Below are 24,246 nucleotides of genomic sequence, written 5' to 3' on the forward strand. Positions count from 1 at the left end.
TAGAATCCCAGCAAAGATTACTGCTACTGTCCCTCTGGATTTTTGGAATCCCTTGTCATCATTGTTGTCTCCTTCTTTTTTCCGATTGTCTTCTTTACTGTTTCCCTTGCTATCTTTTCTAGTGTACCTTTCGTTGAAGGTGTAGCAATTTTCGATGGTGTGCCTCCCGTTGGGGTGCAAAGGGCAACGCATGTTCTCAATGTCATCATATCTTCTGGGCTTGGTAAATTTCTTTGATTTGTCAGCCATTGCTACCGTGTTGTCTGGACCTCGCTTTCTCTCCTGATGTCTGTTGTTTCGAGGATTTTGCCTGTCCGGGTTGTCTCTGTTGTTCCTTTCTAGGAATCTTTCTTTCATTTTTTCTTCCGCAGTAATCATCTTTTCTACTGTTCTTCTGAATTCTTCGTTATTTCTTGGGTTTTCTTTGCAGAAGTCTTGGAGTTGCCACCTAGCCACGATTCCATGAGAGAAAGCTTCAATTACTTCTCGTTGTGTGATGTCATGTACTTGAGCTCGTAGTTCGCCAAATCATCGATAGTAATTTTTGAGATTTCACCTCCTTTCTGCTTAAGTCCTTTTAATTCTGTGTGGGTGATTGGATGTGTAATAATTCTCGCAAAATTTTCACAGAAAGCTCTTTGTAAGTCTTCTCAACTTCTGATTGATCCGAGATTTAATTTGTCAAACCATTGAAGCGGCATGGTTTCTAGGGCCATGGGGAAGAACAAGGTTTTGATGTCATCGTCTCCTCCGGCTAGTTCAATCGATTGTGAGTAAATCCTGAGCCATTGCTTTGGTTTGGTCTTGCCATCATATTTGGAGTGGTTGGACGGCTTGAATTTGTGAGGTAGTCGAATCAATGCAAGTCTGTTTGCAAAATAGGGAAATCTATCATGTGTTCTGGCTTCTGTATATTCTGATTCCGTGCCCCCTTCTTGCCAGCTGTCGTCTTGGTAAGAGTAGTTTTGTGTGGCCGTCCGAGTAGGTGCTCTACTCCTGTCCTTTCTTGGTTGCTCGACTCGGTTATTTTGACTGTGATTTCTTCGGCTTCCTCCGTCGTGACTTCTACTTGGTCCTAGTCTTTCGAAAGCAGACTTCCTTTGATTTTGGTCTTCCTGTTCATGAGATGTTGCCTTTCCGTCGTTTGTTTTAAAGATTGTTGATCGGAGGAAATCTTGAAGCTGTTCTTGTTTCTCATTGGGGTGTGAGGTCGCCCTGAGTTCTTCTAGTGCTTCCCGGATCTTATCATAGGGAGTACTCACTGCTCGTCCTTCTTCGATTTCTCGTTTTGATTTTCTTCTATTGTACTCGGCTAGGTCTGATTCATATTTGTTCCAAGTGTCTTTCCGTTGTTTTGGACGGCGTTGTCGTCCCTGTTTCAATTTGTTCTTTCTTTCTCTTGCTTGCCTCTGGCTCTCAGTCTCACCATCATATCCCTGGATAAATGGTGATATATTGGACTCGGATTCATCTGAAGATCTTACGCCCGGTGCTTCTGGGGGGATCAATGGTGATCGAGGATGGCGAATCATGAGTGCTTCTCTAGCGTGAGTTGTTCTGTCATCATTGTTGATTTCTGTACTGGCAGAGCTGTTGATGACTTCAGTAGAGGTTTTAAAGTCATAGATGGAATCTCCTTCTTGGTAGGGTAGAATTGCTGTTGCCGTGTCATCGACTAGTTGGGCGTCGTCATCCTCAGGAACGGTATCTAGCCAGTGAATGATGCAGTCCTGAGATGTTATGGTTAAAACGAGACCTTCCTGGGCTCCCTTCAGTGGCATTCTAAGCATGGGATAAGTTGATCCTTCGTGCCATGTCTGATAGGATGTTGCCATGTTGTGGAGTCCAAACGGAAAAATATCCGACTTCTTTGAAGTATTCTGGGTGTATTCCGAGTAGTATTCTTGACAGGTTGACGTCATGTCCCGGAGCTTTGTCAGGAAAGAACTCGGTTTCCCAAAAGAACTCGGATAAGACTTCGTTTCAGGAGCGGAACTTGAGTTTGAGTCAGATGCATGAACTTGCGAGAACTGAGTCGGATTGAGCTGTGCGAATCTTCCGGCAAGCTGATCTGTCGTTATCGTCGAAATAGGATGATCTTGATGATGATCTGATTCTTCAAGGAGACAACCTTGGAGCTTGCCATCATCGCCTGCCTTGCAGATCCATGAACCGAAGACGAAGGTCAATCCCTTCGAGAAGATCATGTTGTCGAGGTCCATCAAGCTCTCAGATGCAAAGTCGCCGAAAGCCCCTACCTGGCGCGCTAGCTGTCGATGTTTGACCACCGATAGCCTGCCACGGGGGTACCCGAGGCAGTATGTTCGAGCTTCAGCGTATGCTGAACTCGATGGTTAACGCAAAAGACAGTCGATTTAACCTGGTTCAGGCCCTCGATCGTGGATCGAGTAATAACCCTACGTCCAGTCGGCGTTAGCCTTTGCGTTGGATTGATTATGAAGTGTTGTGTTGTACAATTGTTCTGTTGAACCCCGATCCAAGGTGCCTTGCCCTCCTTTATATAGTCAGGAGGCCAGAATCCTAGTCGATTTACAATGAGAGTTCCTAGTAGGATTACAGAGTAATACTACTACTAAGATTATAGGAGGAGAATCCTAATTGGACTAGGTCTTCTTCCTTCCTTGCGGGGTATCCTGTGGGTCCCGTACCGACAGGGCTCGGGGGCTACACCCACCGGGTGCGCTCGCGCGCACCCTCTAGCGAATTGACTCCGACAAAATCAAAACACCCCCCGGGCAATTCTGTCCGAATCACCCGGGGGCTCGGGGGCTACTGTCGGGGACCTAATACCGGGGTACCCAAGGAGGTGAAACTAATAAACATCGAACGTTAAAAACTCCCGAACGGACAAGAACACTACTGCGCCTCTTGCCCGAATGATGGGGGTTTGGTTCCACCTCGCCCGACGCCTGTGGGCCAGCTCTGCCTCACCCAAAGGCTGGAGGATGGCTCCGCCCCGCCCGAGGGCTGAGGGATCGGCTCTGCCTCGCCCGAGGGCTAAGGGCTAGACTCCGCCTCGCCCGACGCCCGTGGACCGGCTCCGTCTCGCCTGAGGGCTGAGGGCTAGACTCCGCCTCGCCCGACGCCCGTGGGCCAGCTCCGCCTCGCCCGACGCCCTAGGGCTATACTCCACCTCGCCCGACCCCCGAGGGCGGACCTCGCCTCGCCCGATGTCCAAAGGCTGGCTCCACCTCGCTTGACAACCGCACCCCGCTCCCTCATGATGATAGGCACAGGATAAGACAAGACGTTCGGGTCAACCATAGCATCAAGGACCATGCCCTGCGCTCCTGCAGGAGAGTACCGTCAGGGCATGACGGGGCGGGCGCTTAGACCCTTCCAGGCGTGGCAGAGCCTGAATAGTGTTGCAGGCGCGTGCTCTTCGCCCTACATTGTTGTAGGCACCGCCTTCAGCCCCCGGGCGAAGAGTCCGACACAGACGTACGACAACCATTACGTTCCATGGGGGGACTCCCTTCCGCTATAGTGGCAAACGAGCAGTCACCGCGCCTTCCGCTCCCCACAGGGTCGCAGATCGACACCCCTGCCCGACACGTCGCCCGCGAAGGCGGGACGGGACGCACCCACTTGCTAAAAGAGGTCAGGGCATGACCTACGAAGATCAACGAACACGCCACTTTCTGACACTGTCTGCCATGTTATACAGGGCAGGCGTAGGGAAAAAAGGAAGACCTGGATCCTTTGAACGACCTTCTATACCCTTGGTATTTTCCTCTTTCTCCCATCTGTAACCCCTGCTCCCCCTTTAGTCTATAAAAGGGAGGGCATGGCTCCCCACTAGAGGGACCGACTTTGAACGGACAACTCACATACAGACGAACTCATAGAGAGTTCAGTTCGACATCACATACACAGCCAAGCCGCCACCAGGCTCTTGGCCTCCTTTCGACCCTTCCATCAGAGACCTGGGACCAGTCCCTCTCTCGACCGTTTGTACCCCCTACTACGGACCATTTTTTATGCTAATAACACGAGCAGCAACAGACTGGACGTAGGAACATTCAGCCCGAACCAGTATAAACCTTGTGTCCTTTAGCGCACCATCCGGGCCTAACGTGCATAATTATAAATTTACTAGCCGGTGGTTATTCGAAACACCGACAGAACGCCATCACATTTACTTGTTCTAGCACACTTTTTCAAATGCATCGCACAAAGCAAATATTACAAAAGATTGTTTCATCACACATTGCAAACTGGTGCATTGACACCCAAAGGGGGATGTGCATTGTGTTATCATCTATGGTAACAATAAACACTAGCAACCTATATGCAGATAGCACCTTTAAACAGGAGGGCTACTCTCAAGCATCCATCAGTTACCAATACATTCTTCCTTTCATCAGTAAATGACAAGTATTCATTACAAAAACAAGTACAATAGAATGTTCACCTCATTAGTACTCAGCACTTTAAGCTCAATAGGCTTCCTGCGTAGCTAGCAACTGCAGAGAAATGCTTTGACTCCACTGAATCAGTAAGTGTGTTGGTTCTTGGATCATAAATCTGTAAATACTCATGGTCTTATTTATATAGGATTATCCTCCCGTCGCCAAACACAAACAAGGGATGCGCCTGCACGAGCCCAAGAATGTCATATTTTTCAAACTGTATGCTGTACATTTTGACCCAGAGACCCTTAGCAAAGTACAGTAGAGTCCAAATGTCAACATTCGGAGCTGGGCCATGCACAACAGCCAAGGAGCGATTCAGGTTGGCTACTGTCAGTTGCCTTACATTAGGAGGACCAAGGTCGTAGAACATCAGATCAGCATCATCAGGAAAGGTGATCGGGGCCCCCTGATAGACGGCCCCCATGCCTCAGTCTCAAGGTCGAATGTAAAAATCAAATCTCTCACTAACTTGGTTATCGAAGGTGATAGAGTGGCTGATTCATTGGCTGGTTCGTATCGTTGCTGGTTCATCTATGTGAGAGAGAAGTACCGCTAGCGGATTCATTGAAACAGTGCCCATGTGAGGGGCTTGCTGGTTCATCTATGTGAGAGAGAAGTACCGCTAGCGGATTCATTGAAACAGTGCCCATGTGAGGGGCTCAGCCAGCCCCAGCCGAACACCGGTAAACCTACCCATCTGAATGGTTTCTTCAAGGGGCGCCGCTCTCCACCCTGCACAGCTGCTACTGTTGAGTGTGCAGACCTCAAACATCTGCCGACGTCCAATCCCAATGGAAAAATGGAATAGCATTCGAAATATCTTGTATTCCCCTGTGCGGGCGACCTGTCCAAACAGATATTTGCGCTCAATGATCAAGCTCGAAGCGAGTTCCACATGCTCTTCTGCATAGTTGTCCGGTATGCGACACACAGTTCCAGTAGCCGGATCGAGAAATTTGTCCGGTAAGTAATACAATTCCTCGCGAATCGGGGTGAACAGTCGGTAGCTGCTGCAGCTGTCGTCGATTTTCCTGACACAGACGCGGTCAAGGCTCACGCTCACGGCTCTGTCGCCCTCCATTCCGCGCACCTTCTTGACGATTTGCCCGGAGAGATCCATGATACCCACGAGCACGTCGCGCCCCGCGCCTTCGCTGTAGCCGTGTGATGATGAGCACCGCCTGATGCCGCGCGTCGTGGGCCGCGGCGAAGTACGGGTCGGAGAGGAGGGACCGCCACAGCCGGCAGACCAGGCGGAGGCGGCAGAGCTCCTTGGCCTGGAGGCGCAGCCGGATCTCGCGCAGGGCGTCCAAGGGCAGAACGCCGATGTCGGACGTTGCCGGAGCCGGCATGATGCGCCACTCCGCCTCCGGCATGGCACACGGCTTCGACAACGACATCCCACGGGCGTCTTGTTTGGTTCCGCGCCGGACCTCGCCGCCGGTAGTAAGATCCGCGAGGCACGGCCAGTAGCCCACGCCCGGACGCGGCAGGGGAGCCGCAGGGAGGAACCGCGTTTTTTTTTCGGTTGCGGTTGCGGTCGCGGTCGCGGTCCATTCGTACGGGATTTGGTTGCGTGCTCTGATGGGCCGGGCGGCTGGACGAAACGGACGACGGCGACAAGATTCCGAAGTCGCCGCGCCCACGAGGCCACGACCCACCTCGCCATTCCATTCCATCCCTTCCGGCTAAAGCCAGCGTCTTCCCTTCCAGGCTTCCACGCGGCACCGACCGAGGTTCTCGACTCTCGAGCAATCCGCCAGCCATGGCATTCCCCTCTCCTCCGGCGCCCCAGTCAGACCGCGCCGCGCTCCTCAGGGCCTTCGACGAGGCGCGCACGGGTGTACGCGGCCACGTCGAGTCCGGCGTCTCCTCCGTGCCTGCGCTCTTCGTCCATCGAGACCCCTACGCCTCCACGCCCCTCGCGCCGCCGGGCGTCTCAATCCCCGTCGTCGACCTCTCCCTCCCCGCGCCCCTCGCCGCGGCCGCCCGCAGCTGGGGCTTCTTCCACCTCGTCAACCACCACCAGGCCCTCGGAGTCCCCGAGGACTACCCCGCGCGGGCGCTCGACGCCGTGCGCGCCTAACGAGCTCCCGGCCCCCGAGCGCGCCGCGCACTACGGCCGCGCCATGCCCGGTGGGGTCTCCTACTCTTCCAACGTCGACCTGTACCGGGCCCCCGCCGCGAGCTGGCGCGACACCGTCCAGATCGCGTTCGGGCCCGATCGGCCCGGCCCGGCGCGCATCCCGGCCGTCTGCCGCGACGAGGTGCTCGAGTGGGACGCGCACGCCACCGCCGTCGGGCGCGCCGTGCTGGGGCTCCTTTCGGAGGGGCTCGGGCTCGGGGCCTCGAGGCTGGAGGCCGCTTCCTGCCTCGAGGGCAAGGTTATGGTGTGCCACTACTATCCAGTGTGCCCTGAGCCCGAGCGCACCATGGGCCTTGTCCCGCACTCAGACCCCGGCGTGCTCACCGTCCTTGCGCAGGATGGTATCGGTGGCCTGCAGGTCAAACAAAGCGATGATGATGGGACGAGCCGCTGGGTGGATGTGAAGCCTGTGCGGGGTGCGCTTGTAATCAACGTCGGGGACCTCTTGCAGGTACAGTTCTGTTGTTTACTATTACTTTACTTGGGTAAAGTATCCAGACAATCAAGTATCTGAATTCAGTTTTCAGCCAATTCAGTTAAATCTGTACCATCGAGGAACAGTTTATGGCCTCTATCTATATATCTTTATAATGCCATCATCTTATCTAGCTTATTTTTATCCTATACTTTCATCAGATCATGTCTAATGATAAGTACAAGAGCGTTGACCATTGTGTGATTATGAATACACGAGAAGAAGCAAGAGTTTCAATCGCAATATTTTTCAATCCTGGCAAGAGATGGGACACAATTTTTTATGGGCCACTACCAGAACTGGTTTCTTCAGATAGTTCACCAAAGTTCAGGAATTTTACCATGTCTGAGTTTCTGGGGGCCTTCTTTAGACGAGACCTTGCCAGCAGAGCTCTGGTTGAGCACTTCAAATTGTAAATACTTAACCACACTTACTTCAAATTGTAATACTTTATGTTCACAAGCCCGACCCAACCAACAAAAGTTCAAACTTGTGTCAACACGTGTGACGGGTGATAATGCAAGGAAAAAAAATTTATCTCGTAAAAGTCATGCTACACTGTTTTCCATTAGATTTATGGAGGATGTGTCAAATTAATGATAGATTGTTTCCTTGATGACATCATCATATAACTAATGCTGGACAGGCCCTATAGGCATGCAGCAGCTTTGTTGGGCTAGCATTTACGTCTTAACAAATTAGTCACCAGGTCGTGGGTTCGAAGCAGCCTCTCCGCAGATTTTGCGGGGGAAAGGCTTGTCTCGGTTTATCCCTTCCCTAGACCCCACTCATGTGGGAGCCTCCGGCACTGGGTCTGCCCTTTTTTCTTAACATCGACAGAAACATGCACACAGACATCATGGCTGCTGTACTCACCTAAAATTGGGATGGGTGTCACTGTCACATGCTGTCCAGAACTCTACATGGGTTCACTTATATGGACATGAGTCCTAAGGGCTTTGTTTTACCTGTAAAATTTCTTCGGCATATCTTATCTATTTGTTTTTTTATAAGGGCATATCTTATCTGTTGAAGCAATCACTGATTTATTGCATTCCCTTCCAAATTCGGGCATGGATTTACTATGCAATTCTCAAGAGCATCTAGAATATACATTATTGCTGCCAATCCCCAGAATAAGTGAAAGCTAACTTTTGTAAGCTTATTACAATGTTTAGCTACGTGTTTCAGACTTTATCCCACAAAATATTTCTTATTACAAGCTGATTCAAATGTGTAAAATTGTTGATATGGAAGCTGAATTACCAAAGCATCGGTCAGCAAAAGAGTTCACATGTCCACATCAACAGGGGTGACGTCTTGAATATTTTGGATCTCTGAGAAGACATAAGTCCGTGAAATGCTGAAAGAATATTTTTTCTCCATGTTAATCACTAATTACAAATTCTTTGGATGTACTTATCATTGAAGTTGGGATATATAAGTGTCAGTTGCAGAGGAAATGCTGACATTCTTTCGTAGTGTTCATGCTTGCAAATGTTGACACAAGGATTCATCACTTAACTTTTCCAAAAGAAACTGCTATGAATTGTTCCTGTAATCCTTTTTAGAAGAATCAGTTGATATACTCACCATATCATCTGGTGTGGCCGTGTGGGTATGTCTCCCCTTGCATACTATGGGTATCTTCCTGCACACCAACTTTGGCATGTTTTTTGTGCTCGCTGGAATGGTTAGTAGCCTGCAGTTGGAACACATTAGTGAGGATGGGTAGAGCTATTTGGGTTGATGTAAAGCTTGTGGCCGTCATTTTTGTGATCAATATCAGCGACGTTTTCCAGGTAAAATGCAACACTTTGGTGCCCAATCAAACTCAGTTCTGTGTTTCAATTGTCTGAATTGTTCGTGCTTCAGGGTTCAATGCATATAAGCTACTGTAGGATTTACCTGCATTGGATTCAGGATCTTGTGCACTGAAGAGCTTTGGCCTGCTAGCTTTCATTGAAACAGTAGGAAATTCATTAACAGAGCTAGAGAAAGATATATTATAGCTCATATTTATTTCATATACTTTGTGCGTTATTTTTTTTGAAAGAATTGTGTGCGTTATACCATGGCATTAAAAATCTTTACTTTATAGGTTTGTGCACAAGTAAACAGAAATCGGGCTACTATGCTACAACCTGTGGTTCTACAAGCTTAATCAAGGAACTTCACAATGACCTTGCTCCATCTTTCTTTGTAACCCTTTATTTCCACTAGATAATGTCTAATTATACTCGTATAGCTATCAATATTGTGTCACAATGAATTAGCTAGCATGCCGAACCTGTACTTTTCATTGTTGCTGTTTTTTCCCGTCGGAATGATACAGGCCTCAAATTATATGGACCACTGCCCTATCTGTGTCCTTGGAAATTCAACACACAAATTCTGAACTTGTGCGCAGGCGACCATGTCAGTGTCAATATTGTACTCCAATGCAATTATTTTACCTCATAGAAGTCACGCTGCTGCTGCTTCTGTGTAATTTGGCATCATGCAGTCACGCATTCTTGACCTCCAATTTTATATTGGATCAAGGAGCTGAGCCTGGCCTAAAGGCTGGATAATCATCTTGCGAAGGCTGGAATGCTCTTTCCTTAATCAGTCAGCTTAGTTGGTTTGCTGCCTTTTTATGCCTTTCTGTAAAGCTCACTTTGTTTATGGATCCAAAACAAGCATTATATGCATGGATTTCTTTATGGACTTGTCTTACTGAGCTCCCCACCGCCCCATCCACTGTTCACATGCAGCAACAGAAACAAAGATTTTGCACATAGAGCATTGGGATCTTTTGCTGAAGCCCAGAAGCTCAGCCGTTGCATGTTGCATTTCTCCTTATGTTAGTTGCGGACACTTCATACACACACTTCTCAGTCCCAAGTCCCAACCCATTGCTGAATGGGATGAGTCAATAGCAGTTCACAGCTTTTAACGAGGTATGATCTCTGCTGCTCAGACTTGATACCTGTATTGTAATAGCTCTGGTTTTCTGTTCTGTTTCACATATTTATTCAGAGTGGCACACTGTTGTGAAGGAGCCTCTTGGATCGTTGGTGTTGGGAGGCGATCACTTGATATCTTATGAGTGGTTAGAGCCGTGTCTGAAAAGCTTGGAGGACTTGTTGACATTCTTCATCTATGAGTTGACATGATGACTCTGGATTTGGCTTTCACTTAATGGCTATCTTGAGTTGGTAACTAGTTCCTGTGCACAGAACTAGTGTCTTTTACCTCTGATTATTTTTCCCCCTATTTGCAAGAGACTTTTGGGTGTCCTAGTTTGTATATGCATCAAATATTCAAATGATGATTTTGGCTGCTTCACATACCAAATTAGTTTGATAAGTGAAGGGTTAGTCCCTGCCCTCTATACCTCTGTGCATATTAGATTTTACGTTCTTTTTTGTGTAAACAAAGCCGTAAATATGTGTACATATGTAGATCAGCAACAGTAATTTGTTTATATATATGGTTTGAATGTGTGGATATGTAGATAATAAGTAAGTAAAAATGGGTCATGTTTGCATATAATTAAGGCCTTGGCATAACATGTTGGTATATAAAGATGTGTCATGTGTATAAAAGACACTGTCATTGGGATTTTTTTTTTCCGTTTTCCAATTCGTCATTATAGACGCGTATAGGCAAAGCACGCCTGTGATAACCCTTTATCACATACAGTATGTGCTCTATCGATACGTGCCCGCGACAACTCATGCTGATACGCAAATTATCAGACGCGGATTCGTACCCGTCTTCGATGGATGACTGTTGATTCTCATCTTAATTAATGAGAGCATCTGGTCCTGATGATTAGCTAGTCGAGTCCTTCCGACAACATTCTGCAGGGTGTGGTCAGGGTCTCGTTATCTTGGAGCTCGTGTGTCGCCACTCGGCAGCCGGAACAGCATTCCTGCTCCCGAGCGGTGGTGGATTGCACGCGTCGCCAACGCGCCCGTGCCGTCGCGTAACGGCTAACCACGCACGAGCTCGTCCACTTGGACCAGTAGTTCAGTATCAGTCCAGCGTATAGGACTCACAAGGCATGTAGAGGGAGCCTACTCAAAAAGGGAAATGCTATTTTTCAGACGCAAACTAAATTACTTGTCTTTTTAATTTGTCAAGATGCAAGTCTCAAAAGGTTATTTTGTTGCTGCTGTCATAATTATTTGGAACCGTAGCCTATGACGGTACGGTAGGCGGTCGCCGAACCATAGCTCCAGTTCATTGTCGCGTTTTTCCTCTCACGTCACGCATGGCCATGCTAAGCGAGCGTGCCACGACCACGAGTCATTTTGCGACATCCTTTGCTTCTCTCCGTCGCGACTGCCGAAATTGTGGTCCAGAACACGATCGACATCTTTTCATTTTACAACTAGAGGGTTTGCCCTGTTTTTAGCCGCAGTGGAACACGCCCAATATCAGACCTGCTTCATCGTCAGCTTCGGAACCAAACATGCCCACAGCAGATTGATAACCGTGTCAGAAATTTAAAGCTAGCCGTCAGCCAATGTTTCGCGCGTGATGCTCTCCGATCATCCCCGGCCCACGCTGCGCGGAGAGTGAGAGATGGCGGCAAGCAGGGGCCACCGGGCCAGGGCAACGTACGTTGTTGACTCGCGGCCTGCAACTTGCAAAGATATGAAGCAAGCGGATCGGAGCCGGGGCGAGATATCATGGCGCGTTCGGTCGGTTGCTCAGCATGGTCGTTGCGGGCGGAGCCGCGGACACACGGCTGGCTGGGGCAGCATACAAATACCAGCCAAAAGCCCAAACGCAGCGCACCCACAGCTCCACAAGCCTCTTTTGCCTCTTCCATCACCAGTTCACCACAAAAACAAGCGCTCGATTAATTCGTTCTTCCACTCCTGCCGCGTCCTGCTCCACCTCCACCACTTATCGGCACCTCAGCGCAGCGCATCTCTCGCTCGTCGTCCTCGTCAACGATCTCACAGCTTCCATGGCCGCCAAACCTGCAGAGACGACACCTGGTAAGTCTATTTCCCAGTCCCAGGAAGCGGCGTGCGGCAGCAGCAAATTAAAAGCGATATATATAGGAAAACGTTCCTCGGCCTGGCATATCATTCTTCATCTGTGGCGTGAGTTTTGACCACCGTGCTCCTCTCTTTAATTTGCTGCTCGGACCGCACCAGGGAGCAACTCCTCCTCGTCGTTCATGGCGGACGTGTACAAAGGCGAGCTGACGCCGTTGCAGAGGCACGTCGCCTTTTTCGACAGGAACAATGACGGCATCATCTATCCCTCCGAGACATACCAAGGTGCCTACTGTTTTGCTCTACACAGATGATTTCTCCAAACTTCTCATGGACACCTGATCCAGGATGACAACCATATCTGACTGTTGTTTCTGGCCTGCTGCAGGGTTCCGCGCCATCGGGGCCGGCGTCCCCTTGTCTGCCTTCAGCTCCGTCTTCATCAACGGCCTCCTTGGACCCAAGACCGTACCGGTATATATGTCATCTCTCCCTCAGCCAACACCCTATCTCAGCAACATCTTGAAATGCATGCCTTTAGTCTTCCGTAGATCGATCATCTGTGTTCTCGCTGAAATCTGAATCTCCACTTTAATTTGGCCTTTGAGTATGTATCTCGCTAAATGCAGAAACTATATTAAGATCGTCCTTTTATACCATTTCTCTGTCATTCCACTTTACCAAATCGACTTCTTCTGCATGTCAGGAAGAAATTTAAACCATACTGTAGTTGGTGATCGTTTAGAAATTACGAACTACTGACATAGTACCATCGAGTTCTTCCTAAAGGTTGCTTCAAGTTTTAATCTAGCTTCGGCTTGGGATATATAGGAGGTCTCAAAGTTTCTTCAGGCCAAACATAATTCAATACGCTTATGGATTTAGTGGCAAAATTTTAAAAGGATCACTGCAATATTCCAATAACCACATGGATTAACGAGGAATCCTAAACTAAACAATGTGATATAAGGATTCGGTGGGATCTGTACTAACATGGGTATATATAAAATGTGATGCCAGGTTCCTGGACACATCATGACAACATGAAAATGTGCATGTCCATTATGAACACACAACAACCACATATAAAACTACACCGTACCTTTCAGTTATCTTCGGAAACATATAGTATTTGGAAATCGTCTTATTATGCATATTTTATACAGTAACTTCTAAGTGCCTATGTATTCAGATGCAGAAATTGAACTCTTTCTGACGTCGGCTCGTTCCATGTCAATTTCAGGAGAACGAGAAAGCACCAGCTTTCAAGCTCCCCATCTACGTGAAGAACATCCAAAAGGGAAAGCACGGAAGTGATTCGGGCGTGTACGATGCCAGTGGAAGGTACCTATCCAATTCAAATTTCCATCTCTCACCATCTCCAGACTAAAAAATCAGAGTCCAGACACATGATGGCAGCAGCACAACGTTTCTGTTTTTCGTCAATCTCACTTCTCAGTGTACTTTACTGAATGAAGACAAGGTAACACTAACAAACAAACAGTCAACAATGCCCCGCTTGTCTTATAATCCGTACCTTGTTTTTTCAGCCGGAACAGTGCTTTTCTTCCACGACAAATCAACCGAAACAGTGTTTTTCTCTCACGATAAATCAGAGTATTTAATAGACATGTGAATGAATTACTACTAAACATGACCAAACAATCGATAGTGCCACTTCTCCTATGTGAGATGAGATGGATGCATACTACTTTTGATGAACTAATGATTAAACAATTATGGGAGGCAGCTGGGAGTGAAGCGTTTCTTATGTCGTTTTGCCCTTTGTCCAAAGCACCACTCAACAACTTCAGTCCAAACATGATAATGTGAGATGGAAAGCATTGGAACAAAAACTACTGACATGATGAGGTTGTTGCATTAGTTAATCAAGCTCAGTTTCAAACGAAAAGAGAACTATTGCCATGAGAATGGGGAGTCGTTCACATGTGCCTTGGTTCACTGTAATTTATTATAGGTGTTCAGCTAAAAAAATGTCTGGCCTAATCCTTTTTTTTTTCGACCAAAGACATTTAGCCCAGCTTATATTGAAAGCTTAAAAGTGGTTTTTACCGGGGTTACCGGCTTACAAGGCACAAGTTCAGATACAAGAAAAACTCCATGCCACTGCAACCTCCTAACAGTCCAGACAGAACACAGATCTCTCCTACGACCAGCTCCTAACCTCCCAACAAGACCCTGACTTAAAGCCAGAAACGCTACAGAAACTTGGGCTGCAAACAGAAAAACACATGACAGCGAACGCTTTTTTGCATTAAGCACAGGTCACCAGTGCTCCATCCCTGCCATCAGCTTCTCCACTGCCGCTTCCTTCTTTGCTCCGTTTTTTCTTGCCAGTTTGATCCACTGCTTCATAAAGCCGAGAGATTTATAAGCTACATGTTTAGGCGATTTAATCACAATGTTAGAAAAAACTAAGTCGTTTCTAGTTTTCCAAAGCGACCACCCCACAGCCGCCATCACCCACCACACAATCTCATGTTCATCCCCACCCCCTTGTACTAGAAACAAATCTTAAAATTTAGTGACTGATGTTGGAGCACTCGGCCAACCTAAACTGTCCCTGACCCAGCACCACAGAGCCCTTGCAATTGGGCACTGAAAAAGCAAATGGTTAACCGTTTCCTCTTTGCCACAGAATTTACACACATCTTCTTTGTCCCAGTTTCTCCTCTTCAGTTGATGAGTTGTCTGAATTCTGTCATGTCATGCCATCCACTGAAAAATCTTCACTTTCAAAGGGATTTTGGTGTTCCAAATTTCCATCATTCTAACATCCACCACCCCAGCAAAAGTAATATATCTGTACATGCTCCTTGTAGAGAATTTCCCTGACTTATCCAGTTTCCAAGTAACTCTGTCATCCTCCTCTGTGAGGTTGATCCTCTCCATTTTAGTCATCATCTCTCTCCACTCCTCCAACTCCGAATCACCGAAACACCTCCTGTAGCTAAAATTCCATGCCATTTCACCAGCTGTTTGAACTGAAACTTCTTGGTCATGGCAAATACTATATAGTTTAGGGAAGCTAACTTTTAGAGGGCATTCATCTAACCATACATCCTTCCAAAACCATGTCTGGCCTAATCCTCCTCGAAAACAACAAAAAAGTATCTCATAATCATCTACTTATAGTTACAAAAAAAAAAACTTTTTGGATAGTTCGTTGAGCTAAAAGAATTGCTAATCGTCATTGTATCTTTCAACCTCCAGGTTCGTTCCTGAAAAATTTGAGGAGATCTTCAAGAAGCATGCCCACACCAGGACTGATGCCCTGACGGGCAAAGAGCTGAAGGAGCTGCTCAAAGCAAACAGGGAGCCTAATGACTTCAAAGGATGGTAAATACTCTTCAGGAGCTAGACTGCTAGAACAGTATATATATATGACATGCAAGAAGGGAATATGCTCCGTCTTTGAGCTGAGTATGTTTCGGAAAAATTACTGCAGGCTTGGTGGTTTCACAGAGTGGAAGGTGCTCTACTCCCTCTGCAAAGATGAGAAAGGGTTTCTTCACAAGGACACTGTCAGGGCTGTCTACGATGGCAGCTTGTTTGAAAAGTTGGAACACGAGAGGAAGTCTAAGAAGGAGTCTACTAAGAAGAAATGATAAGAGCATCGTCGTGTTACTCGCTAGTGTCTGGAAGAATTTGTAAATCGGGGTATGCTGTGTGTATGTGGATCAGTAGAATAATATAAACCCTAGTTTGATTCTGTACGCCAGTGGATTCATCTTTATTTATGGAGCAAGAGATTTCTTATAAATATATCAATCTTTCTATCATTATTGTAATATGTGTTTTTAGAATTAATCTGTGGTAATCTAGAGACGGAAGGTAGACAAATGAATTTTCCATCTATCTCCACGACAAATGATTGAATGTACTATACGAGCCTAAATATAAGTTTATCTAGTTTTTTTTTTTGCATCTTATTAGGATACATGTAGTTAAATTTTGAATTTCTTTAGATAAGCATGCATAAATTGATTTAAACCGTAAACGATACTGGATCATTCCTAAAATTTCTAAACTCTTGGACAACAACATATATGTCTTCTGTTGCATGTGAAGAAGCTTTATGATACATAAGGAAAAAGTTTTATATGATAACAAAAACTTTTAAAAAATACATATACGATAACAAATACTTTTTTTTTTGAAAGAATTACAACCTTTTTCCAACTAGACCAATGTTAATGTTGTAGTCTACAAAACACGTTGTAACATAGCCACCTCATGAATCTTCTTCTAGCACTCGAGTGGGTTCTCAGAGGTGCTAGAGCATGGCGAAGGGATGGAAGGTTGGAGTCATTTGGGCTGCGAGCAATGATGAGCCTCTAGCTCAAATGTAACACTGCTCAACAACCAATCGGATCACACTATCATTGCTCCCAATGTGTCTTTCTTTCGGCGTGGCTCCATCTTCATAAACCTTCTTCTAGTGCCTCTCGTGCACCATCTTGAGTTTTTGACTATGAAGGAAAAGTGTATGTGGAGGAATTTCTCCTAGAAAGACGGTTTCTTGCAAAGGGAGCGCATATTGAGACCATAAATTGTGAAGCAATGAGTAGTTTTACTAGATCCATGTGGAACTACAAGCAGGGGAGCTCAGTTGTCCCTGTGGGACAATATACGTGTGTCTGGACACATGATTTACACTACTACCATAAATCTTTTCCAAGGCGTTTGCCAAATGGCCTCGGAGGCAGGCGGGCCGGTTGCCCGCCTCCGTTATTGGGTGGCCAGACAGCTAGCCCAACAACCGCCTCGGTTAATTATTAATCGAGGCGGGCAACCTAAAAGGCCCGTCTCGGTTAATATATATTAACCGAGATGGGCATCCTAACGCAACCGTCTCGGTAAATCATTAACCGAGACGGGCATTCTAACTCAACCGACTCGGTAAATCTGGCCCAACCCGCTAGCCCACACCAGCCTACTACAATCATCGATATATAAACGCAGGGGTTAGGGTTTTCCACTCCTCACTTCTGTCTCCCCATCCCGCAGTCGAGGCTAAGGATGGCAATGGGGCGGGTTTGGACATGAAACCCGCGGGTTTCAAACCCGATGGGGGCGGGGGTGGGTCTGTTTTTCCCCCACGGGTCTCGGGTTTGGGGCCCCAAATCGGGGTGGGTTCGGGGGCGGGTCTGCAGTATGCCCCATGTGTTTATTGCGGGGACCCAAAAATGATGAATCAGCCATAAAAAGGCCAGCAGCGCAGAACTGTTATGGCCCATCCCAAGTACAACCCTAGGTATACAATAACAATATCAATCTCTCGCTTCTCACCACACAGCCACCGCCCGCACCGCATGTTCACGCGCCGCCCCCTCGCCCTCTTGCACGCGCCTCCCCCTGCATCTCGCTTCCTCTTTGCTCCACCGGACTTCACGCTCCATGATCTGTTAGGCGCCTAGGCCACACGAGCACCACACCTCGGTCCTAGGCCTCTACGTTGCAAGGCAGCACGAGGCACACTCCGCCTAGCTAGGAGCTTGGGTCACCCCACGTCGTAGGGGCTACAGGCACATGGCCATTGAAGTCGCATGAGGCCTCCTGTATCCTATCCTCGGTCGTCCGTTGCTAGCAAGCTTGCTGTTCTGGTGGATAGCTGCATCGGTAGTTTGTTATGACTCTAGCAAGGCCGATGGGAGACGGCGACCCAGCTCCCATCTCAGGTTTCGGGGGACCCGGCGGGTTCGGGGGTGGGGGCGCACCTCCACCCGAAACAAAGTTTGGGGCGGGTTCGGGTCTCATTCTCGGGTTTCGAGTTTGGGTGTGCGGATACTCCACCGGCCCCGACCCGCCCCTTTGCCATCCTTAGTCGAGGTCGAGCGACGCACCCCTCGCGGAGGGAGAGCCCGACCGCGTGCCCCTTGGGAGGGAGAGCCAGATGGCGCCCCTCCACTCTCTCCCTCCCTCGATTCTCTCTCCCTCACACTCTCCCTCCTGAGCCCCTCTCCTTCCATGCTCCGACGGCGGCGCGGGCGACTCCCTCTCCGGCATGGAGGCGAGGAGGACCACCGGCGCGTTCCCTCTCCGGCGTGGAGGCGAGGAGGACCACCTGCAAGCCTCCTTCTCTAGCATGGAGGTGAGGAGGACCCCTGGCGTGCCTCCTTCTCCCTCCGGCAGCGCAGCCTCCCCCTCCCTCCAGCGAGCGGAGCAATGGCGGTGCAGATCCGGAGGCTCCCTCTTCTCCCTCCCCTCCGCTGATCCTGTGGCGGCGTGCGCGGGGCGATAGATCGGGCACGCAGGGGCGGTGGCGCGAGGCCTAGATCCTTTCCTGGTGGTGGATCTGGCAATCCGTGTAGGAGATCCATCAGCGGTAGCGTGTCCAGGTGCGGCCTGGATCTGACCGATGGCGAGGAACAGCGGTCCCAGCGGCTCCACCGATGGCCCCGGCGAGCAGGTGACCGAATCTAGCCAGCGGGTGCCCAGATCCAGTGGTGAGCGCCCAAATCTAGTGGCGGTTGCAGCGGCGCGCTGATCCAGTTGCGACGGCGCCTAGATGTGCTCGGCGAGCCTATCCATGGATTTTCCTATTTTTTATTTTTTATTTGATTAACCGAGGTGTGTAGACAACCGCCTCGTTAGTTTGTGTATTAACCGTGATCTTTTGTTCGTGGCGTTTACGTTGCCCGCCTCGGTTAATCCAAAACTCCCGCCTCGGTTAAACTTACTGTAGTAGTGTTATAACCAGAAGCAATGGTGGTAGCTAGATCCGATGGTGGAGAACCAAGTAATAGGTGCTTCGGTGGATCCAACAGTCCATAACACTGCTAGGTCAATCCAAAACCTAGTAGTAAGGCCCTTATGCCGCTTTTGAATCAAGCCACGACTGTATCCTACATTGGCATATCAAACTGGGTGATGTTCTAAACCGACAGTGATATCCCCCATATCACTGTCGGTTAGTGTCTCGGACCAACAATGATAGTGGGCTTCACTGTCGGGTCACTTGAGTCCTAACGATTTGTCCGGATCCTAGGTTTATGACCCAGTAGTGAAGCCATATCACTGCTAGCTCATGCACACCCAATAATGAGACCTATAGGAATTATGAGTTCTACAGTAGCGTAGGCTTAACTTTTGCAACTTACATGTAAACAGCCCAAGTGCAATGAGACCGTTGACCATTGCGCTTGGCAACCTAAGGAGCATCATCTTACGTGAAAGGACATGGAGAGCCAAGCAAGACGGCGAGAAGGGCCTCCAAATACTGAACTGGGGTGGCGGTGCTTGGAAATGATTTGAGATAAAAGGTGGAGTGACATTGATGGAAATTCAGCGTGAAAAATGGTTGACATAAAACCAGAGGGGGTGCAGAGAAAACCTAGAGGATGTGTGGGGAGGGAAAACCAGGAGCGCTGGGTTGCAATCTTGTGCCTTCCTCGGTTTTGATTTGCTGTTGGATGATTGCATTCCCATCTTTTTAGTTGTATATTGATAATGTACTAAAAGAGAAATAGATAGATACAGATAGAAAATAGAAGAAGAGAAAGAGAAGAGGTGCAGATATAATATCTTGTCGCTTGTCTATATTGAAAGCATCTAGGCCCCTAGTTGGGTTTCGGCGATTAATGACAATACGTGATTACTATGACTAACGTGTGTTTTGCAGAGGCAATTAAGTTTGGTCATGGTAATAGAGATCGATTGGGCTATCATGGTGGTCATGCCCCTACGATGGAAATCGTTTCGGTTTTCAAAGTATGGACGACAAGGTTAAGGATGGACTAGTTCTAAGTGTCGATTGGAGTTGAAGAGACACTTAGAGTAGTTTAGAACTTTGTTTTTTTCCTTTGGCCATACTATTAAGGGGGGTATGGACGGGTAGCTTGACCTAGGTGAGCCTAGTGAGTTAGGTGTGGTGCACACTTGCTAAATCTAGCACTAGGTAGCTCCTAAGAAGCCCTTAGATCCATTGGAGCAAACTTCACTCAAATATGATCGAGAGTTGGAAGTGAATGGAGGGTCAAATACTGACCGAACGCTGGCTCTCGGGTGACCGGACGCTAGCGTAGAGTGCAGTCATTTCATTTGATCAAGGTGAAATCATCTGGTGTGACCGGACGCTGAGAGGTGAAGTGACCGAACGCTGAGTCCCAGCGTCCGATCAACTCTAGTAAGGTTCCAGAGAGGGAAAATCACGACCGAACGTGTTCGGTCAGTGCTGACCGGATACGTTCGGTCAGTGCTGACCGGATACGTTCGGTCAGTGCTGACCGGACGCTGGCCAGCGTCTGGTCACACTTTAAACACTGGAGCTCAGGGTGAACTGACCGGCGCATCCGGTCAACTTGACCGGAGCGTCCGGTCACCCCGCAGAGGCACATAACGGTTCGTTTTTCAGTCCATGTTATAAATACTTCCTATATTCGTTTGTGGGGGTACTTTTGCTCATTTCATCAGCTGAGAAACATCTTTGAGAGTGCCAAGAAGAGCAAGGTCCTAGTGAGGTGATTGAGATTTGAGAATCCCAAAGAGAGCCCTCATTAGTAAGATCAAGAGTAGCAAAGTGTGCATCCACCCTTCTCATTAGGCTTGTTGTGGTCAAGTGAGAGTTCGTGCTTGTTACTCTTGGTGATCGCCATCACCTAGATGGCTTGGTGGTGATTGGGACCTTGGTGATCATCCGTCGGAGCTTGTGGATGACCCAACTCAAGTTGTGAGCGGTTGTGGGTGATTCACCGTGATGGAGTGTCAAAGAATCAACCCGTAGAGAGCACTTGATCCTTGCACGGATCAAGGGGGAGCTACACCCTTGCACGGGTGCTCCAACAAGGACTAGTGGGGAGTGGCGACTCTCCGATACCTCGGCAAAACATCGCCGCATTCCTCCTTCTCTCTTTACTTTGAGCATTTACCTTGAGCAATTCAATACTTGTTTTTACATTCATAGAATTGCCATGCTAGAGTAGGATTGGAACTTAGGTTGTAAGACTTTTTGTGCGATAGAACTTTAGAAACACTTTCTAGGCACAAGGGGTTAAGTGGGCTAACAATATGATTTAATTATTGAAAGAAATTTAGAATTAGCCCAATTCACCCCTCTCTTGGGCATCTTGATCCTTTCAATTGGTATCAGAGCCTCGTGCTCATGTATTTAGGCTTAACCGCCTAGAGAAAGATGTCTTACGGGGATGGACCTCCTCCTATCTTTGAGGGGGATGATTTTCCATATTGGAAAATTTGCATGGAGGCGTACTTAGAAGCTCTAGATGTTGGAATACTTAGAGCCGCCTCACATGGCTTCCCAAAACCTTAGGATGCTACACACCTACAAGGCGATGAGGTAAATTACGAGAAATGGAATGCAAAGGCTCGAAACACCATCTTTTGAGGCCTTTGCAAAGATGTGTTTAACCGGGTGAGGAACCACAAAGACGCCCATGCACTATGGTCGGACGTTTGTGCGCTCCATGAGGGAACAAAGAGTGAGCATGAGGAATGCTATCATCTTGTCATGAAAAAGCTTAACTCTTTTAAGATGCTTCCTAAAGAATGTGCTAATGAAATGTACTCACGCTTGAATGTTCTTGTAGAGGAAGTCAATGGGCTTGGACTCACTCAAATGCAACCATCCGATGTTGTAAGAAAGATCTTGAGTGTCCTCCCCATTGACAAATATGGGCATATTGTGACCGTGCTTCATCAAGGTGATATTTCCACCGCTACACCAACATAAATCTTGGGAAAGATCAATGCTCATGAGATGTATATGCACATCACACCACAAGATGGCTCATCCTCTACCAAGAAGAAAGACAAGGACTTAGCATTCAAAGCTAGCCAAGAGAAGGGCAAAGCAAGACTTGAGTATGAGAGCTCAAGTGATGATGAAGTTGATGATGCAAGTCTTGCCCTCATGGTGCGAAAATCCACCAAGATGCTAAAGAAGCTCAACAAGAGTGGCATCAAGTTCGATGGCAAGAAGTTCTTCACAAGCTCTAGAAGGAAACCAATCTCCGAGATGGATTGCTACAATTGTGGAGAACTTGGTCATCTAGCACACCAATGCACAAAGCCCAAGAAAGACAAGTACAAGAACAAGTACAAGGGCAAGAAAGATGACTCAAGCAATGAAGAATAAGATGAAAAGAAAAGGAACAAGCCATACAAGAAGAGAGATGGCAAGAAGGACTTCCACAAGAAGAAGAAGAATGGAAAGACATACATCGTCGGTGATTGGCTCACGTACATTAATTCATCAAGTTGCTCATCCGATGATGATAGTGACAATGAGAAGGTGGCCGCCATTGTCATTAACTCTTCATCATCTTCACCACCACCACCACCACCATCCCCTTCACACCTATGCCTTATGGCCAAGGGTGATCGCAAGGTATCGAATGATGATAGTAGTGGTGATGAATATGCTAGCAATGATGATAGCGATAGTGATGTTGATGAATATGAGTCACCTTCCTATGATGATCTTGTTAAATTGCTAAATCAATACACTAAGATCATTCGAAAGAGTAGAGCTAAGAATGAAAAACTAGAGGCTAAGAATGATTCACTTTTAGCAAAATGTGATATAGCCGAAAAGACTAGTGTTGAGCTTAGAGAAGAAAATGATGCTGTATCATCCAAACTCATGGAGCTCAAATCTTTTAAGAAAGAGCTTAAAGATAAACATGATAAACTTGAGGGGATGCACAAAGAGCTCATCACTAGCCACAACAAGCTAAAAGACGAATACACTACTCTTAAGATTAATCATGATAATCTTGTCATTGCTCAAGACTTTCTATCCCATGAGCCACATGATGCTACTAACAATGTTGTTAAGATTGATATAGCTACATCATGTGATGATTTGATCATTGAGAGCATTGAGCAAAGTTCTAGTAGCAAGGGCAAGCAAGTGGTTGAGGCCGATGATTATGATGAGTTTGTCAAGCTTAAGAATGACAATGAAAAGCTCAAGAAAGATCTTGAGGAGATCAAAAGCCACAACACTATTGTGCAAGAAACTCTTGATCATGATGTTGACTTGATCCTTGAGAATGAGAAGCTCAAAGAAGAGAACAAGAAGCTCAAGGAAGAGAAAAACAATGATGCTCTCAAGGAAGAAAACAAGAAGCTCAAATTGGAGAAAGAGCATCTCAAGATTGGATTGAGCAAGTTCACAAGAGGCAAGCATCTTCAAAGTGAGCTACTAATGAACACCGACATGAAGATGGATAGCTTGACCTAGGTGAGCCTAGTGAGTTAGGTGTGGTGCACACTTGCTAAATCTAGCACTAGGTTGCTCCTAAGAAGCCCTTAGATCCATTGGAGCAAACTTCATTCACATATGATCGAGAGTTGGAAGTGAATGAGGGTCAAATACTGACCGGATGCTGGCTTCGGGGTGACTGAACGCTGGCGTAGAGTCCGGTCAGTTCATTTGATCAAGATGAAATCATCTGGTGTGACCAGACGCTGAGAGGTGAAGTGACCGGACGCTGAGTCCCAGCGTCCGGTCAACTCCAGTAAGGTTCTAGAGAGGGAAAATCACGACCGGACGTGTCCGGTCACAACTTAAACACTGGAGTTCGGGGAGAACTGACCGGAGCGTCCGGTCACCCCGCAGAGGCACATAACAGTTCGTTTTTCAGCCATGGTTATAAATACTTCCTCCATTCATGTGTGGGGATACTTTTGCTCATTCCAACAGCTGAGAAAAACCTTTGAGAGTGCCAAGAAGAGCAAGGTCCTAGTGAGGTGATTGAGATTTGAGAATCCCAAAGAGAGCCCTCATTAGTGAAAGCAAGAGTAGCAAAGTGTGCATCCACCCTTCTCATTAGGCTTGTCGTGGTCAAGTGAGAGTTCATGCTTGTTACTCTTGGTGATCGCCATCACCTAGACGGCTTGGTGGTGATTGGAAGTTTGGTGATCATCCGGTGGAGCTTGTGGATGACCCAACTCAAGTTGTGAGCCGTTGTGGGTGATTCACCGCGACAGAGTGTCAAAGAATCAACCCATAGAGAGCACTTGATCCTTACGCAGATCAAGAGAGACCTACACCCTTGCACGGGTGCTCCAACGAGGACTAGTGGGGAGTGGTGACTCTCCGATACCTCGGCAAAACATCACCGCGTTCCTCCTTCTCTCTTTACTTTGTGCATTTACTTTGAGCAATTCAATTCTCTTCACTTACATTCATAGAATTGCCAT

General features: G+C 47.5%; 1 protein-coding gene and 2 pseudogenes across 1 annotated transcript; 2 read left to right on the forward strand and 1 right to left on the reverse strand.

Moving 5' to 3' along the window:
- Nucleotides 1-4,446: 4,446 nt before the first annotated feature.
- On the reverse strand, nucleotides 4,447-5,836 carry LOC136523809 (uncharacterized; annotated as a pseudogene).
- A 214-nt stretch (nucleotides 5,837-6,050) lies between these two features.
- LOC136521384 (1-aminocyclopropane-1-carboxylate oxidase homolog 3-like) lies at nucleotides 6,051-10,568 on the forward strand (annotated as a pseudogene).
- A 1,259-nt stretch (nucleotides 10,569-11,827) lies between these two features.
- On the forward strand, nucleotides 11,828-15,860 carry LOC136519940 (probable peroxygenase 5). The gene is made up of 6 exons (XM_066513320.1): nucleotides 11,828-12,054; nucleotides 12,217-12,342; nucleotides 12,446-12,531; nucleotides 13,301-13,401; nucleotides 15,292-15,417; nucleotides 15,527-15,860. Exons 1-6 carry the CDS (start codon nucleotides 12,024-12,026, stop codon nucleotides 15,684-15,686), a joined length of 630 nt encoding a protein of 209 aa, XP_066369417.1. The 5' UTR covers nucleotides 11,828-12,023; the 3' UTR covers nucleotides 15,687-15,860.
- The last annotated feature ends 8,386 nt before the right edge of the window (nucleotides 15,861-24,246 follow it).

This window comes from Miscanthus floridulus, chromosome 18 (genome assembly GCF_019320115.1).
Source record: "Miscanthus floridulus cultivar M001 chromosome 18, ASM1932011v1, whole genome shotgun sequence".
Lineage (NCBI taxonomy): Eukaryota > Viridiplantae > Streptophyta > Magnoliopsida > Poales > Poaceae > Miscanthus > Miscanthus floridulus.